The sequence below is a fragment of the Glycine soja genome, chromosome 18 (assembly GCF_004193775.1).
Source record: "Glycine soja cultivar W05 chromosome 18, ASM419377v2, whole genome shotgun sequence".
NCBI classification, from domain to species: domain Eukaryota; kingdom Viridiplantae; phylum Streptophyta; class Magnoliopsida; order Fabales; family Fabaceae; genus Glycine; species Glycine soja.
Window position 1 is genome coordinate 16,840,769 of NC_041019.1, and position 19,069 is coordinate 16,859,837.

The 19,069-nt window shown below is 38.7% G+C and overlaps 1 protein-coding gene across 1 annotated transcript; it reads right to left on the reverse strand.

The window, feature by feature from the left end:
- Positions 1-3,434: 3,434 nt before the first annotated feature.
- LOC114397016 lies at positions 3,435-4,147 on the reverse strand. Its single transcript, XM_028359155.1, has 5 exons — positions 4,101-4,147; positions 3,924-4,028; positions 3,776-3,845; positions 3,581-3,676; positions 3,435-3,500 (listed from the first exon to the last, which is right to left on the reverse strand). The coding sequence occupies exons 1-5, from the start codon at positions 4,145-4,147 to the stop codon at positions 3,435-3,437; spliced, it is 384 nt and encodes a 127-aa protein (XP_028214956.1).
- Positions 4,148-19,069: the final 14,922 nt, after the last annotated feature.

Sequence of the window (19,069 nt, forward strand, 5' to 3'; positions counted from 1 at the left end):
AACTGTGCAGGTACCTAAAAAAGAATTTTTAAGGACAATAAATATTTAAAGGATTTTCAATTGAGCAATTAAGTCAAATGACTCTTGCTCTTCACAAATCTTTTTTTTAAGAAAGATAACTTTTATGAAAGATAAGATGAGCTCGCCTGAATGTCTATAGTTATTATTTATTGATTGATTTGTAAACACAGTCAATCAAATGTTTATTCAACTTTACTTGTCGCTTATGGCACCCCCACCAAACGTGTAGAACGCGTAATTTCTGATTGGGAAGACTTGAAGACCAACTCATGAGCACAAGTCACTTGAGCAAACAAACCAACGGCGTACATTCATATTTCAGTGAAAGTTAAATAAATATGCAAAAATGTAATTGTGAGAAAATGAGAGACAACAACATCAAATTCATCCATATTATTAGCATTGTGACTGTTGTTTACAGTAATAGCATAAACTTGAAAATCCTAATGAGTCCTTGGAGACATCTAACAACAACCTTCAAATTGCCCCAAGCATCATGCATAGTATTGCTTGACGACATCAGAATTCATAAGTGATTCTCCTCCTTATATCTCAGCCAGCCTGCATCAATCAGACTTTGCACCTTATGTTTCAGGGTCATACAGGGCTCAATGGAATGCAGGGCTCAATGGAATGCTCCAGAACTCCCCCATGATAAGCACATGTCACATTCGAGTTGTATCTTCAGGGAAATGGAGGTTGAGGAATCTTTGTTGGGCTTATGGCTACCATTGCATTATTGAGCAGATAAGGGAGTAAGACAACATATGACACCGGGATTGGGTGAACTCTACAGGCTTCTTTTCTAGGAAATTCCTTCCCTGATTGGTGTTTTGGTTGGTATTAGGGGTGGTGTTTGGTCTTGGATGTGCAGCGGGTGGATTTTATGGCCGATTTAGGGGTGGCCTTTGTGACTGACTGGGTGTTCTTGGTTGATAGGGTGGTGGGTAATGGGTAAGACTGATATTGGCTAGGTAGAGATATTGTTGGGGAGGATATTAGTACATGGGATTATAAGGGACTAGTGGAAAGTTTGGCCACGTGGGAAGTGTAGCCACAACATGAGGTTCTCCCTCCTTCTTCCTCTCGTCACTCCTTCCAAGTCCCCCATTACCAGGATTCGCATAAGCAACATAATTAAATTTCCCTTTCCTAAGACTTGCTTCAATTCTCTTGCTAGCAAACACTAGATATGCAAAACTCGAAGATATGTAACCTATCATTTTCTCAAAGTAGAACACCGGCAATGTGTCCAATATCATTGCTATCATCTCTCTCTCTGTCATCGGGGGCACTACTTGAGCTGCCAGATCTGGCCAAATTTGAGTGTATTCTTTGAAAGATTCATTATCTCTCTTGCACATATTTTGTAGTTGCATTCTATCTGGAGTCATATCAGACTTATACTGATACTACCTAATGAAGGCATCCATTATGTCCTTCTAGGAGTGGATCCGGGAAGGTTCCAAGTTAGTATACCAGGTAATAGATGCCCCAGCGAGACTCTCTTGGAAGAAATGCATAAGAAGCTTATCATCTTTTGCATACACCTCCATCTTCCTGCAATACATTTTCAGATGATTCTTTGGGCAAGTGGTTCCTTTGTACTTATCAAAATCTGGCACCTTGAACTTTGGAGGAATAACCACGTCGGGTACCAAGCACAACTCTGCCATGTTAGCAAAGGCATAATTTCCTCCTCCTTCAATGGCCCTCAGCATTTCCTCTATATGATAAAATTTTGCCTTCTCAACTATAGCAGGAGGCTCTATTCCCATCATAAAATGTAAGGGTTGGGGTGGTGGTCGATATTGAGGTCCCCCAGAGCATTCAACATGGAGACACCAGAAAATGAATGCCCTTTAGTGGTATATCCCAGATAAACCCCGAAACCAGCCAGAGTGTGGTCTTGGGGAGCTTCATGTGTTTACCCCGTAGGTTGAGAGACATGGGCATAATTATGATCAGGTTGGGGTTGTTGATTCTCAATGAATATGGGTGGGGAATTATAGATATTCTCACCAAGAGCATATACAACAGTAGGAGGTGTATAATTGGGAGGCAAACCGTATGGCGAAAAAGAAGATTTACTCTGGACCTGAACATAATGAAGTCCACATGCATTTTTTGCCGCCTCACCTCCTTGACCCACTACATCTGAGACTGGACGACTATCTTGATTGAACCTAGATGGGTGAATCAAGTCCCTCTCAATAGCAATACTAGCAACAACAATTGTAGCAGCTTTGACCTCCATCAACTTCCTCATGCTCATCATTACATCTATCATCATTGTCATCTACTCCTTCATGGCCTCCATATCGGCCTTCATTTGCTCTTGTACTTTCTCTATGTCACTCATTATTCATGCCTTGGCATGTGTCTGGTAAGGGGGTCATAAAGTGCAGTCTTTCTTTCTTAGCACTGATTTTTTTTTTCTTCTGATTTCAAGGAAAGAATGTAATGAGCAATGGATACCAATGTGGAAAAAAAATAAGCATCAATGCATGTAAATGATAGGTTGCTGAAGTATTGGGAATTTTACACAGAACACTCAATAGAACATAAGGTCGAATCAACTCTAATTTTCATTAAAACGACATTGTTCATTACATCCCGTCAGATTCATAGTGCAACTAGAAATAAAACACGGGCACATCATCGATTTCAAATTTTGTAAGTCATTAGCTCAATCACGTGTTGGCAGTAGTCAAAGAAGCTACATAAACCTGATCCATCTTTTGCCCCAACTTTCACAAGCTAGCTACTTCATACTTTGACCTTGCACTATTAGAAAATATACTTTTTACATCAGTTATTTATGACTTTCATATCAGCCTTGGCAGTTAACATCGGTTTTTAACAAAAACTAATGTTAACGTATAAGTTAACATCGGCTTTTGTAGAAAACCGATGTTAACATCATAAAAAAAACCAATGTTAATATACACAAGTAACATCGGTTTATTGAAAAATTGATGTTAACTTATATGTTAGCATCGGTATTTTGGACAAACCGATGTTGTTTGTGCATATTAACATTGTTTTTTTTTTAAAAAAAAAACCGATGTTGTTATTAGGATTTTTTTTAATACACTGTCTGTTTTTACAAAAGAAAACCCCAAAAATTAACCTGCAAATTTGAAATCAGACCACACAACACAACATATATCATTTGCATTCTGCTTTGAAACAGTTTTTAGCAGAAAGCTAGCTAATAAACTATCAATTGTAAAAAATCAATTGATAACTATGAATAAATAATTTATTAATATCTATCAATAAAGAATATTCAATGTTAAAAGGAAACAAAAATTGTAAAAAATGTAAAGCAAGGTAGTAAACTAATTAAGTAAACTAAAATTACAAAGTTCCATAACATCCTAAGTTTTATTTCTAACTTTGAGATAATACTATGCCCACTGAATGCGAAGCGTCTTCAATCTCTTTGCTTTCAATGGTCTAACATCATTAAAATACTGCATGATCAAATAAAACATAAGTCAATAATGTAATACCAATGATAACAAAATCAAATTTGTTTGAAATAAACAATTACTGTTTCCCAATTATTCCTGAAACTTCCTAAGATTATAGTGGACATCCAGTGCATCACGTAATAGCCACAGTCAGTGCATCCTTTTTGTCTATTACACTAAATACATAATGAAATTTAGATATTAAACGTTAACTACAATTTAGTGTACACACACATAAAATATATATAAGTAGAAGTTTTCTTTAAATAACTTACTTTAACAACAATCCACCTAGCACCAGCCTTGGATTTAGGTTGTGGAGTATCATCAAGTCCTTTCAAAGCACTATTGAATACAAGGAACATTAAAATATTGATGTTGCTAAGTAATGCTAATGCAAATGTATTGAAAAATAACACTAACCTGTTAATTATTCCTTTAAGGTAGTTGTCTGGCCTATTATGCAAGGAACAAAACCAAACAACAAGATTTTTCTTAGGAAAAATGAAGACCATTTGCCAGTGTTCGCTGCAGTGGAGACCAATACAGGTTATTGTAGTATTATACATTATTTAAATTCATTTGTTCAGTTTTACTTGCCCATTCAGGTAGGCTCCTAGGTAGAAATCGCGTTTTGAATTCTGCATCCAGTTCTTCATGTAACTTTCTAATTCAAATTGCAATTGCCCATATCTCTGGATGGATTGTGGCTCGAGGAATCCATACAGATCAGAATTCCTCGCTCGCATACTTGTCTCAGTCAGATGCCTATTGTTGTTAACACAAAGTTAATTATGTATGAATTTAAAACAATAACTTAAGTAATTGACAATAATCTATATTGACTTACAGAATCCACAACTGTATAATAAAGATGTTGAGACATTGACCACCGTGTGTTATTTCAGACAGGTCTTCGTGCTTTATGTACAAAGGGAAGTCTTAATTAAACACCACGAACACGGCAACATCCCACATAACCTGCAATGGCTTCAAAAAAAGTTATGGGATAGTCAATGTCATCAAATATAGGGGATCATCGACCACATGATCTGGCCTATCTACAGCTCCCTATTTATCCAACATAGTTAATTAACATAATTCAATTACAGTGAACAATTGAATTGAAAAAAGAAGCATTTAATGACAGTAAAATACCTGTTCTGATAAACGCTTCACCATATACCTTCCTCTAAGAAGCAAGGGTTTCCTTAATCAATCATATTACGGAGAGCAAAGAGAGAAAGTCACTCTTCTTATCGTTCGCCCACTTCACTTCTCTTGAAAGACAAGACAGGGAAGAGGTAGCGTCTAGGCCGAAAAACTCGTGGCTAAGGTCCATGCACACTAGTTCAACGCGCTCACGTAAAACACACGAACTGAACTAGCAAGATTAGGGTTTGGTTTTTAAGACAGCGCAGACTCAAGGAATAAGTTTGCTTCAAAGCTAGAAAGGCTTAATAAGCGCATCTCCAGTACACTGAGTTGCGGGTTGGCAAAACAAGAAATGTGTTAAGTGTCTGCCCCACTAAGTTAACCTCGTTAGTGGGTACAGGAACAGGAGCATCTGCATCTTTAACCTCCTCAACACCAACCTTCACTTGATCATGCAACAAAGGGATGCTGTGAACGGTTGTGGATCCCTCATAAACTCTTCCTAGGGAACCCAGGCGGGGAGGATTTTCTTTAATGTACAACCCGCATTTGTCTGAGTCACCCGTGTCTGGATCATTCCTTGAGGGACCAACATAACTCTCCTTTGTGCTGACATGAGCAGTTGAGGGACCAACCTCAGGCTCCGGAGGTAGTGCAAGTCCCTGTGATTACATCTGTGACTGAAACTGGGATTGCATCTGGCTGAAGGATAACATCAATTGTCGAGTCACTTTTTTTGTGATCGATTCCTTTAGCCGGTCCCTAATTTGTTGAGTCAGATGCTCTAGTTCTTCAATAGCCATGGAGGAAGAAGTGAGGGAGGTCCATGGAGCCGATCCAAAGTATTGCTTGATGGTCACACCGGCTCTAGCAACACGCACATGACCAGGGTGTTCTGGTCGCCCAATGGCAGCAGTCAGGACATTATGACGTCCATGGGGGACAAAGGAACCTTGTGACGCCTGTTCCTTCAATGAGTCATGTACAAAACACCTTTATTTGTTTAGCCAATCAGAGAATAAATATAAATAATTACAATTATTAATTGAAAGTGACTTACAATCTTCTCAGCAATTTCCTTTGCTGCCTCAGACGCCATCTGGCCAGTTTTTTTGGCGCGGGCCATCTTCCACTTCACGTGCCGTCTGATGGGAGATGGAGGGTCAATCACAACCTTAATGCTTCTGAATTGAGCAGCTTCCTCTAATTTTTTCTTTGTCTTCTCAGCCATTAGCTTCTGTTCTAAATATTCATAACCCCTACGAGACAACACATGGGGGGCAGTATTTTGCTTCTGGATGGCATGTGCCTTTTTCCGCACATCCTGTAAAAATTGAACATTAATGAAACTCATGATTAAAATGTATTATAATAAGTGAATTCTAACTTGAAAACAATGAAAATGAAAAAGTACATACCTCCCACGAGGGGTCTCTACGGCTCCGACAAAACTAGGCCCATTTCTCCTTGCTAATGTCATATTTTTCACAAACAATTTCATCCATACTGTCCATATCGGCTGCAAGTGCCCATTTTGACGTCAAATTAGACATAAACTGTCTCCACCGCTCCCCACAGTCTGAAGTATTTTCTTCTTTGTCCTAACATCAGATGCTTAAGGGATATCAAATTGAGCCTGACAAACAACAAATTAGGTTTTATTGTTAGTAAATTATAAATTTTTCCTAATAAACAAAAATGCATGATTAAAAATAAAATACCCGAATATCCTCCTATATCAAATCCTTCTGAGCAACAGGGACTTGCTTCCAATTCTCGTATGTCATGTCGACCTTATCACGAGTGACAATCCCCAACTGTGTTCTTAATTTCTTCTTGTGGGGACCGTCGGCCTTCCCGGTCGCAAGATCGACCTGGACAACCGGTCTGTCTGCCCCAGCTGGTCTAGTTGCCAATGATCTTAGTCGTGTGGTTTTTCTTGTCCACTTCAAGGTAGACGACAACTATGATGTTGCTTCAGTAGGAGGAGGAGGAGAAGGAGGAGGGGGAGAGTTGGACAGAGTAGCCATCGGCCTGTAAAGAAACAAACTTTAGTTAATTAACATTATCCAAAAACTGAATCAGTTATGTAAATGAATGTACTTAAATGAAATACATAATAAGAAAATTACATTAGACAATGTTAATTAATTCTCCTTCATCATGATCATTATGATTAGCATGAACGTCGTCAGCTTCTTTTTCTCCGACGATGTTAGGCGATATTTGTGTGGACAAAGGACTAACATAAGTATAAATGTATGAATCATCATCTTCTACATTAACACCAATTTTTCCCATGTAGAACCACTGACCACCTTTTATCAGAAGGGTCTTGAACATAAAATACCTGTTTAGCTTGTTCTGCCATAATGAAAGGGTCATTCTGGTAAGCTAGTTTCTTTAGATCTACCAACGTAAATCCTACATCATCAATCTGCACACCGGTGTTGTTGTCAGCCCATTTACATTTGAAAAAACAAACAGTAAATTTGACATAGTTTAGCTCCCAGATTTGTTCAATGAACCCAAAGTAAGGGATAGAAGCTACACAGGGATGATGTAAGCTCCATTGGAGCTTGTAGGCCTAGGATCTTCTTCATCAATGGATTACTTTGCTTCTTGGAAGATGAATGGCAGTGGAATGGAGAAGGAAGAGAGATAGGAGATGCCACTTCAAGGAGAAGATGAGTCTAGAAGAAGCTCACCACCATAGGAGGCCATGGATAAGAGCTTGAAGGAAGAATGAGATGAATGAAGGAAGAGGGAGAGAAGAGCACGAAATTTTATGCTCTAAAAGAGCTCTGAAATCTGAAGTTTAATATTCAAATGATCAAAGTTCCAAAAAATGCACACACATGACCTCCATTTATAGCCTAAGTGTCACACAAAATTGGAGAGAAATTTGAATTTCTATTCAAATTTCACTTGAATTTGAAATTAAATTTGTGGAGCCAAAATTTCACTAATTATAATTACTGAATTTTAGCTATGGTTCAGCCCACTAATCCAAGATCAAGTCCAAGATTCTCCACTAAGTGTGTTTAGGTGTCATGAGGCATATAAAGCATGAAGAACATGCACAAAGTGTGACTATATGATGTGGCAATAGGGTGTAGCAAGCAAATGCTCACCTCCCCCTCTAAAATTTAATTGGATTGGGCTTCTCCCAATTCAATTAAATTTATTTATCAACACACACATCAAATATTCACTTAATGCATGTGAAATTACAAAACTACCCCAAATACAAAAACTAGTCTAGGTGCCCTAAAATACAAGGGCTGAAAAATCCTACATTTCTAGGGTACCCTACCTACATTATGGAGCCCTAAATACAAGGCCCAAAAATAATGAAATCCTAATCTAATATGTGCAAAGATAAGTGGGCTCATACTTAGCCCATGGGCCCAAAATCTATCCTAAGGCTCATGAGAACCTTAGGACCTTCTTTTGCATCTCTGGCCCAATCTTCTTGGAGTCTTTTATCCAATTCCCTTGGGGGTAAGATTGCATCATTCCCTCTCCCTTGAAGAGGATTTGACCTCAAATCCATAGTTTCTTGAAACTTAGGGATTCTTTCCTCAACACCGTTTGTAAATGTTTGTTAAGTCATTGAAGCCCCAAATTTCCTTTATACATGGTGGAGTAGGACACTCAGGAATGACCTTTATTCTTTTAGGGTCCATGGGAAGCCCTTGATCACTATTTAAAATGTTAAGGAAAGTAATGAAATAAAACATACCTTTTTCTTTATTTTCATGTTGATTATTCCTACAAAAAATTATGACAAACCTAAGGTGTCCCATATGAGCACCTAAGTTTGTATTGAAACAAAAAATAAGAACAAACCTACCCAATGAGTCCCTATGTACACAAATCATAAAGATGTTGGGTGCATAAGTGATTTTACAAAAGAGGGTTGAACCACTCAACACATTCATCATACCACCTATCATAGGGATTTAGTGCCTCATAATACTTATTTTGGGCACCAACAAAGCACAAGGATTTAAGCTCTTACGAACCAAACTCTTATTCAACAACTCCTTTACTTGAGGAATAACCTCAAGCTCAAGAGGTATGGCGGTGCTAAGGGATGTTTCCCTTGACAAGAGAAGGTAGAAAGATTGTTTAAGAAGGAGTGCTCTTTTGATATCACATTTTGTTGCAAAATGATTTTCCTTCTTAACAATCTTCTTGGAGGAATCTTTTTCCTCTTTTTCCTTCCCCTTGGCCTTTGAAGACAAGGCCTTACTATCCTTCTTTTTCTTTTGGTTTTCTAGTTTTTCTTCCTCATCCCTTTTATCTTTCATAGTTAGTTGATCCTTGGCCACCTGTGAAGGTGTTTAAGGACACAACACAAATTTAGTGCCAACATGGGTGAGGGTAATCTCATTAGTTAGGCCATTGTAAATGATCTTCCTATAAAATTGCCATGGCCTTCCTAAAAGAATAGGCCCTACCTCTATGGGAACTATATCATAATTAACTTCATCCTTATATGTCCCAATGGAGAAAGGTACCTTCACTTGTTGGTTAACTATCATTTCCCCTTGTTCATTGAGCCATTGAAGTTTATATGGTTTTGGGTGAGGAATGATAGTGAGGTTTAACTTAGAAACTAATCTTGTGCTACAACAATTGCAACAAGATCCACTATCCACAATGAGAGAACAAGTTTTATCTAAAATTTTGCATCTTGTATGAAAGATGTTCTCTCTTTGGGATTGAGATAGATCACAAGATTGACCTCCAAGGAGCCTTCTAACCATTAGGAGGTCACCTTCTTCATGGGGGTAGACTTCCTCACTAGACTCTTCACCCTTTACTTCATCTTCACTTCCACTAGAGGAAGGGGAAGAAGTAGTCTCCTCTTGACTACTATAAATGTCTTGACCCCTCATAATCATGGTTTTCTTTGTGTAGAAGCAAGCTTCATGATGTTGAATCAAGATTGATTCAAGGAGTTTTGATGATAACAAAGATGATGACAAAAAGACCAAGAGAATGAGTTCAAGATTGAATCAAGAACACTTTAACAAATCAAGAGGAAATTTGATTTCAAGATTCAAGAATCAAGTTTCAAGAATCAAGAATCAAGAATAATCAAGTTGAAGATTCAAGAATTAAGAAAAGACTCAATCAAGATAAGTACTAAAAAGTTTTTTCAAAACATTGAGTAGCACATGAATTTTTCACAAAACCTTTTACCAAAGAGTTTTTACTCTCTGGTTATCGATTACCAGTTTATTGTAATCGATTACCAGTAGCAAAGATTGTTTTCAAAAAGCTTTAAACTGAATTTACAACATTCCAATTGATTTCAAAATGGTGTAATCGATTACAATGATTTGGTAATCGATTACTAGTGTGTTTGAACGTTGAAATTCAAATTCAAATGTGAAGAGTCACATCATTTCACAAAAATGCTTTGTGTAATCGATTACAATGATTTGGTAATTGATTACCAGTGATAAGTTTTGAATAAAAGTCAAAAGATGTAACTCTTCCAATGGTTTTCAAGTTTTTCTAAAATTTATAACTCTTCTAATGGTTTTCTTAACCAGACATGAAGAGTCTATAAAAACAAGACCTTAACTTGCATTTTATAATACATTAAATACATTGATTTCAATCCTTTACAACCCTTCAGTCTCTTTGAACATCTTCTTGAATTTCTTCTTCTTCTTCCTTTGTCAAAAGCTTTCTTAAGTTTTCTGGTTTTCCAAACCTTGAAAACAAAACTTGTGCTATTCGTCTTTTTCATTCCCTTCTCCCTTTGCCAAAAAGAATTTGCCAAGGACTAACCGCCTGAATTCTTTTTGTGTCTATCTTATCCCTTTTCCAAAAGAACAAAGGACTAACCGCCTGAATTCTTTTGTGTCTCCCCTCTCCCTTGTCAAAGAATTCAAAACGACACAGTCTGAGAATTCTTTTGATTCTTCCCTTTCCCATAAACAAAAGATTTCAAAGGACTAACCGCCTGAGAATTCTTTTGTTTCCCCTTTCACAAAGTTTCAAAGGACTAACCGCCTGAGAACTTTGTCTTAACACATTGGAGGGTACATCCTTTGTGGTACAAGTAGAGGGTACATCTACTTGGGTTGTTGTGACTGAGAACAAGAGAGGGTACATCTCTTGTGGATCAGTTCTAGTGGAGGGTACATCCACTAGGTTGTTCAAAGAGAACAAGGGAAGGTACATCCCTTGTGGATCTTTGCTTGTAAAGGATTTTACAAGGTTGAAAAGAAATCTCAAGGACCGCAGGTCGCTAGGGGACTGGATGTAGGCACGGGTTGTTGTCGAACCAGTATAAAACTCTTGTGTTTATCTTCTTCTTCCCTACACTCTTTAATTTACATTGTGCACTTTAATTAGTGCTTTTACTTTTGATTAAGTTTTTATTTCAGTTATTTACTTTCTTAACATTATAGTAAAAGCCTAATTGAATTTAGTAACATTAAGAAAGATAGATTTTTAATTAGTAAAGGTTCATTAATAATTAATTCAACCCCCTCTTCTTAATTATTTCGAGGCCATTTGATCCAACACTTTGTGGGGCATTGAGAGACAATGTGACCTCTCCCAAGACATTTGAAGCATTTAATGTTGCTAGTCCCTTCTTGGGAACTAGTCTTAGGGGTGGATTTCTCAATGGTCTTACCCATATCTTCCTTGGGTTTTTAAGGTGCAGCCCCCAAAATTCCTTGGGTTTAGTCCTTCCTTGGATAAGAGTGAAAGCCATAAGATTTTGAAGAAGACTTTCTTCTAAGTTGTTGCTCCACTTTATACAAAGTTGGGCTAGCTCATCTAGGTCCCTATATGGAAGGAGTTCAACCTTATCCCTCACTTCCATATTAAGCCCACTAAGGAACCTAGCTATGCTTGTTCTTTCCTCCTTCCTAAGTCCAGCTCTTAAAAGGAGTAGTTCCATTTGTTGTCTATATTCTTCAACACTCATACTCCCTTGTCTAAGCCTTTGGAGCTTGTCCATAAGCTCCCTTTCATAGTAGGAGGGAATGTGCCTCTTCCTAAAGGCACTCTTAAGATCATTCCAATACTCTACTAAAGGATCCCCATGAATCCTTCGTTCCCTAACAAGGGAAGTCCACCAATAGAGGGCATACCCTTGAAAGCTAAGGGTAGCCAATGGAACTTTTCTCTCTTTGCTAATATGATGGCAAGCAAAGAGTTGTTCAACCTTCATTTCCCAATCTAAGTAGGCCTCAACATTATATTTTCCATGGAAATATGAGAGGCTAATGTTAACCTCTTGAGGCCTTCTATCCTTTTCTTTTCTTTGGGAACGATGTTTAGTATGTGAACTATGGCACCCTCTATAATAGTCGCTAAGTTCTTCACTCAAACTCTTGCAAGAGTCATGACTACTATAGGATGCATGTTTTTCTCTTTTCATTTCTTTCATTATTTTTCTTCTTTCTTCCTCTCTTATTTTCTCTCTTTCATCTTGACTTATTTATTCCACTCTTTTTTTACCTTTTTCTTTTCTCTCTTGTTTTTCTTTCCACAACTTAAGGGATCTCAACTCATCTAATATCTTATACAATGGGTCCTTAGGAGTATAACCCTCACCATTAACACTAGATGAAGAATGAAGACTCATGTTGTTTCCTAAGTTATGGTTCTTTCTTGTTGGGGATTTGAAAACAAAAGGTAAAAGAAACTATGGTTGAAACTAGCCAACATAAACACTAAAAGAGGTGTGAAAGATAAGGTATAAACTAATTGGTAAAAGGCAAGCTATCTAGGCGGTTTAACAATGGAGGGAAAAGGAAATAAGCTATGAAAGTAAGCAAGAAATGCAAACTAGACGGATTCTAAGAGTGTTTGGATGACCTCATTTAAGGTTCCCAACAAAACACTCACTATCCTAAGGGAAAATTGCCTAAAATTATTACACACAAATGGAAGTTGGGTGACCTATTGGAGGCTCCTAACTTACTTCCAATGAAAGGCCTTTTTGTTACAAAATTTGAAAGCAAAGCAAATTGCCAATTACAAAATTACAAAAAAAAAAAAGTCCTCAATTTTGGTGGCTATTCTCTCTTTGGTGTTTCACTCAATTTGGAGTGCTTCTTAGTCCAATAGCTCTTAAGGTGGCTGGCCCCTTGCTTCTTGACTCAAATTCTTCAAGGTATGGCACCAATCCTCCTTTCCAATTCCCTATATGGCAACTCACAAGCAAGGAAACAAAGAGACAAGCAATAACCAAAGACCAAAAAAAATGAAATGAAAGCTAAACCAATAGAGTTTTAACAAGACAAATTTTCAAGGATTATTCAACAATTAAAGCAACGAAAAGCACACAAAAGCAAGCTAGAACTCAAAGAGAAACCTAAAATGGCTCTAGAGTAGAGTAGAAAAACTAAAAAAAAAAGACTCAAGAAACCTCTAGTTTTGGCACTTGTTTTCGCAATAATTTTCAATTAAAATTTCAAAACTAGGATTGGTATAAAATAGGCACCAATTATAGAACAAATTTGGAGCCAAAACAACAAGCACCAAATCGCTTGGTTCTTTTTTCATAATTTTTTTCCAGATGTCTAGAAAGTTAGGTAAAAATTTCAGCTCAAAAAACATAGTGACCAATTCCCATTAATTTATACAAGTTCATATGGTCAAGCTGCTAGCACCAGCGATTTCAACCTAGAAATCAAGAGTAATGTTTATGTTGCCTAAGGCTTAGATAGTTACAATTTGTGTTTGCTTATGGTCAATTATCTTGAATAACACAATTCAAGAGAGCTTAAGACTTATTTTGATTCACAAATCCAGCCACAACTCAGCACCACAACTCAACTTCATCATAGGCATCATGTAGGAAACTTAGAAAACAAAAAAAAAGTGTAACAACAAGACTACTTCTAGGAATTAATTTAGAACATGTTATGAACTAAATAACATGCATGAATTAGACTCAAAATTCAAAACATAGGCTAAGAATGACAAGAATACATGAACAAATGTATCTAGAATTCAATAAACAAAATAAAAATTCAACACAAACTTAGAACATAATGTGACAATTACTATGACTAAACATGACTCTAAGACAACATGGATTAAGTGATTTACGCTTACATTTTTGTGTTTTTTTTTCTAATTGTTAGTGTTTAGCTCTACTGAGCTTTAAAAGATTGGCTAAGATTTTGTTAAAACATAAGCACTTAGACAATGAAGGAAAGCTGGAGTTGCTGCACATGATGTCCAACGTTATGACAAGGAATAAGAACGGGCTGCACAATGCACAAGGCAAGATAAAATGTCTAATGAAGAATTGAAGTTGAAGGATCCACGATGTCGGATACAATGTCCTGACATCCTGCTCGAAAACACTGGAAGTGCTGTACAATGCAAGATAAAAGTCAAGTGAAGCATTGAAGCTGCAGGATCCAAGATGTCGGATACGATGTCCTGACATCTGGCCCGAAAATACTGGACATATAAATCTGTTATATCTTTAACAGATTATTGTGCAGTTAGCAAGAGATTAGAAGATCTATCTTTAGGAACGAATTAAAAGATCATTATGGTTCGAATTTCAAAGTAGAAGAGTTCGTTCAGGGATTAAAGATTAAAGATTAAAGATTCAAACTAAAAGATCAAAAGTTATCTTTTAGTTCTTTAACTGCAGATTTTCAGGAAGAAGATAGATCTCCTCCAGCATCAAGAACTTGCAGCCCAGAATCGTACACGGCTATATAATCATGGAGGCTGCACGAGTTCTGGACCAAGTCCGGGATTGAAGAGTTATTTTGTGAGTTTTAGGACTTGAGTGTTTTTGTGAGCCACCTTGATGGTATACTAACATCAAGTGTTGGACCTGAGTGTGTAGAGTTGATCTCTTGTGTCTAGAGTTGATCTCTAGTGTGTAGGGTTGATCCCATTTGTTCAGAGTTGATCTCTGGTGTGTCTTTGAATAAATTGTAAACACAGGAGTGTGAGTGAGAGGGAGTGAGCAGAGGTTCTCATATCTAAGATTGGGTCTTAGGTAGAGATCGCACGGGTAGTGGTTAGGTGAGAAGGTTGTAAACAGGGGTTGTTAGACCTTGAACTAACACTATTGAGAGTGGATTTCCTCCCTGGCTTGGTAGCCCCCAGATGTAGGTGAGGTTGCACCGAACTGGGTAAACAATTCTCTTGTGTTATTACTTGTTTAATCTGTTCATACGGACACACATAAACTGCATGTTCTGAAGCGTGATGTCGTGACATCCTGTACGACATCTGTCCCCTGGTATCAGAATTTCAATTGGTATCAGAGCCAACACTCGAAATCACAGAGTGAGATCTGGGGAGATAAATTCTGATGAACATGGAGAAAGAAGGAGGACCAGTGAACAGACCACCAATTCTTGATGGAAGCAACTATGAATACTGGAAAGCAAGAATGGTGGCCTTCCTCAAATCACTGGATAGCAGAACCTGGAAAGCTGTCATCAAAGGCTGGGAACATCCCAAGATGCTGGACACAGAAGGAAAGCCCACTGATGAATTGAAGCCAGAAGAAGACTGGACTAAAGAAGAGGACGAATTGGCACTTGGAAACTCCAAAGCTTTGAATGCACTATTCAATGGAGTTGACAAGAACATCTTCAGACTGATCAACACTTGCACAGTGGCCAAAGATGCATGGGAGATCCTGAAAATCACTCATGAAGGAACCTCCAAAGTGAAGATGTCCAGATTGCAACTCTTGGCTACAAAATTCGAAAATCTGAAGATGAAGGAGGAAGAGTGTATTCATGACTTCCACATGAACATTCTTGAAATTGCCAATGCTTGCACTGCCTTGGGAGAGAGGATAACAGATGAAAAGCTGGTGAGAAAGATCCTCAGATCCTTGCCTAAGAGATTTGACATGAAAGTCACTGCAATAGAGGAGGCCCAAGACATTTGCAACATGAGAGTAGATGAACTCATTGGTTCTCTTCAAACCTTTGAGCTAGGACTCTCGGATAGGGCTGAAAAGAAGAGCAAGAATCTGGCTTTCGTGTCCAATGATGAAGGAGAAGAAGATGAGTATGACCTGGATACTGATGAAGGTCTGACAAATGCAGTTGTGCTCCTTGGAAAGCAGTTCAACAAAGTGCTGAACAGAATGGACAAGAGGCAGAAACCACATGTCCAGAACATCCCTTTCGACATCAGGAAAGGCAGTAAATACCAGAAAAGATCAGATGTAAAGCCCAGTCACAGCAAAGGAATTCAATGCCATGGGTGTGAAGGCTATGGACACATCATAGCTGAATGTCCCACTCATCTCAAGAAGCACAGGAAAGGACTCTCTGTATGTCAATCTGATACAGAGAGTGAACAAGAAAGTGATTCTGACAGAGATGTGAATGCACTCACTGGGATATTTGAAACTGCTGAAGATTCAAGTGATACAGACAGTGAAATCACTTTTGATGAGCTTGCTGCATCCTATAGAAAACTATGCATCAAAAGTGAGAAGATCCTTCAACAAGAAGCACAACTGAAGAAGGTCATTGCAGACCTGGAGGCTGAGAAGGAGGCACATAAAGAGGAGATCTCTGAGCTTAAAGGAGAAGTCGGTTTTCTGAACTCTAAATTGGAAAACATGACCAAATCAATAAAGATGCTGAATAAAGGCTCAGATACGCTTGATGAGGTGCTGCTACTTGGAAAGAATGCTGGAAACCAGAGAGGACTTGGATTTAATCCTAAGTCTGCTGGCAGAACAACCATGACAGAATTTGTTCCTGCCAAAAACAGGACTGGAGCCACGATGTCACAACATCGGTCTCGACATCATGGAATGCAGCAGAAAAAGAGCAAAAGAAAGAAGTGGAGGTGTCACTACTGTGGCAAGTATGGTCACATAAAGCCCTTTTGCTATCATCTACATGGCCATCCACATCATGGAACTCAAAGCAGCAACAGCAGAAAGAAGATGATGTGGGTTCCAAAACACAAGACTGTTAGTCTTGTTGTTCATACTTCACTTAGAGCATCAGCTAAGGAAGATTGGTACCTAGATAGCGGCTGTTCCAGACACATGACAGGAGTTAAAAAATTCCTGGTGAACATTGAGCCCTGCTCCACTAGCTATGTGACATTTGGAGATGGCTCTAAAGGAAAGATCATTGGAATGGGAAGGCTAGTTCATGATGGACTTCCTAGTCTGGACAAAGTACTACTGGTGAAGGGACTGACTGCAAACTTGATCAGCATCAGTCAGCTGTGTGATGAAGGATTCAATGTAAACTTCACAAAGTCAGAATGCTTGGTGACAAATGAGAAGAGTGAAGTTCTAATGAAGGGCAACAGATCAAAGGACAATTGTTACCTATGGACACCTCAAGAAACCAGCTACTCCTCCACATGTCTATCCTCCAAAGAAGAAGAAGTCAGAATATGGCATCAAAGATTTGGACATCTGCACTTAAGAGGCATGAAGAAAATCATTGACAAAGGTGCTGTTAGAGGCTTCCCCAATCTGAAAATAGAAGAAGGCAGAATCTGTGGTGAATGTCAGATTGGAAAGCAAGTCAAGATGTCCCACCAGAAGCTTCAACATCAGACCACTTCCAGGGTACTGGAACTACTTCACATGGATTTGATGGGGCCTATGCAAGTTGAAAGCCTTGGAGGAAAGAGGTATGCCTATGTTGTTGTGGATGATTTCTCCAGATTTACCTGGGTCAACTTTATCAGAGAGAAATCAGAAACCTTTGAAGTATTCAAAGAGTTGAGTCTAAGACTTCAAAGAGAAAAGGACTGTGTGATCAAGAGAATCAGGAGCGACCATGGCAGAGAATTTGAAAACAGCAGGTTCACTGAATTCTGCACATCTGAAGGCATCACTCATGAGTTCTCTGCAGCCATTACACCACAACAGAATGGCATAGTTGAAAGGAAAAACAGGACCTTGCAAGAGGCTGCTCGGGTCATGCTTCATGCCAAAGAACTTCCCTATAATCTCTGGGCTGAAGCCATGAACACAGCATGCTACATCCACAACAGAGTCACACTGAGAAGAGGGACTTCAACCACCCTGTATGAAATCTGGAAAGGGAGGAAGCCATCTGTCAAGCACTTTCACATCTTTGGAAGTCCATGTTACATCTTGGCAGATAGAGAGCAAAGGAGAAAGATGGATCCCAAGAGTGATGCAGGAATATTCCTGGGATACTCTACAAACCGCAGAGCATATAGAGTATTCAATTCCAGAACCAGAACAGTGATGGAATCCATCAATGTGGTTGTTGATGATCTGTCTCCAGCAAGAAAGAAAGATGTCGAAGAAGATGTCAGAACATCGGGAGACAATGTAGCAGATGCAGCTAAAAGTGGAGAAAATGCAGAAAACTCTGATCCTGCTACAGATGATTCAAACATCAACCAACCTGACAAGAGACCCTCCATTAGAATCCAGAAGATGCACCCCAAGGAGCTGATTATAGGAGATCCAAACAGAGGGGTCACTACAAGATCAAGGGAGGTTGAGATCGTCTCAAACTCATGTTTTGTCTCCAAAATCGAGCCCAAGAACGTGAAAGAGGCACTGACAGATGAGTTCTGGATCAATGCCATGCAAGAAGAATTGGAGCAATTCAAAAGGAATGAAGTCTGGGAGCTAGTTCCTAGGCCCGAGGGAACTAATGTGATTGGCACCAAGTGGATCTTCAAGAACAAAACCAATGAAGAAGGTGTCATAACCAGAAACAAGGCCAGACTGGTTGCTCAAGGCTACACTCAGATTGAAGGTGTAGACTTTGATGAGACTTTTGCCCCAGTTGCTAGACTTGAGTCCATCAGATTATTACTTGGTGTGGCTTGCATCCTCAAATTCAAGCTGTACCAGATGGATGTGAAGAGCGCATTTCTGAATGGATACCTGAATGAAGAAGTCTATGTGGAGCAGCCAAAGGGATTTGCAGACCCGACTCATCCAGATCATGTATACAGGCTCAAGAAGGCTCTCTATGGATTGAAGCAAGCTCCAAGAGCTTGGTATGAAAGGCTAACAGAGTTCCTTACTCAGCAAGGGTATAGGAAGGGAGGAATTGACAAGACTCTCTTTGTCAAGCAAGATGCTGAAAACTTGATGATTGCACAGATATATGTTGATGACATTGTGTTTGGAGGGATGTCGAATGAGATGCTTCGACATTTTGTCCAACAGATGCAATCTGAATTTGAGATGAGTCTTGTTGGAGAGCTGACTTATTTTCTGGGACTTCAAGTGAAGCAGATGGAGGACTCCATATTCCTCTCACAAAGCAGGTATGCAAAGAACATTGTCAAGAAGTTTGGGATGGAGAATGCCAGCCATAAAAGAACACCTGCACCTACTCACTTGAAGCTGTCAAAGGATGAAGCTGGCACCAGTGTTGATCAAAGCCTGTACAGAAGCATGATAG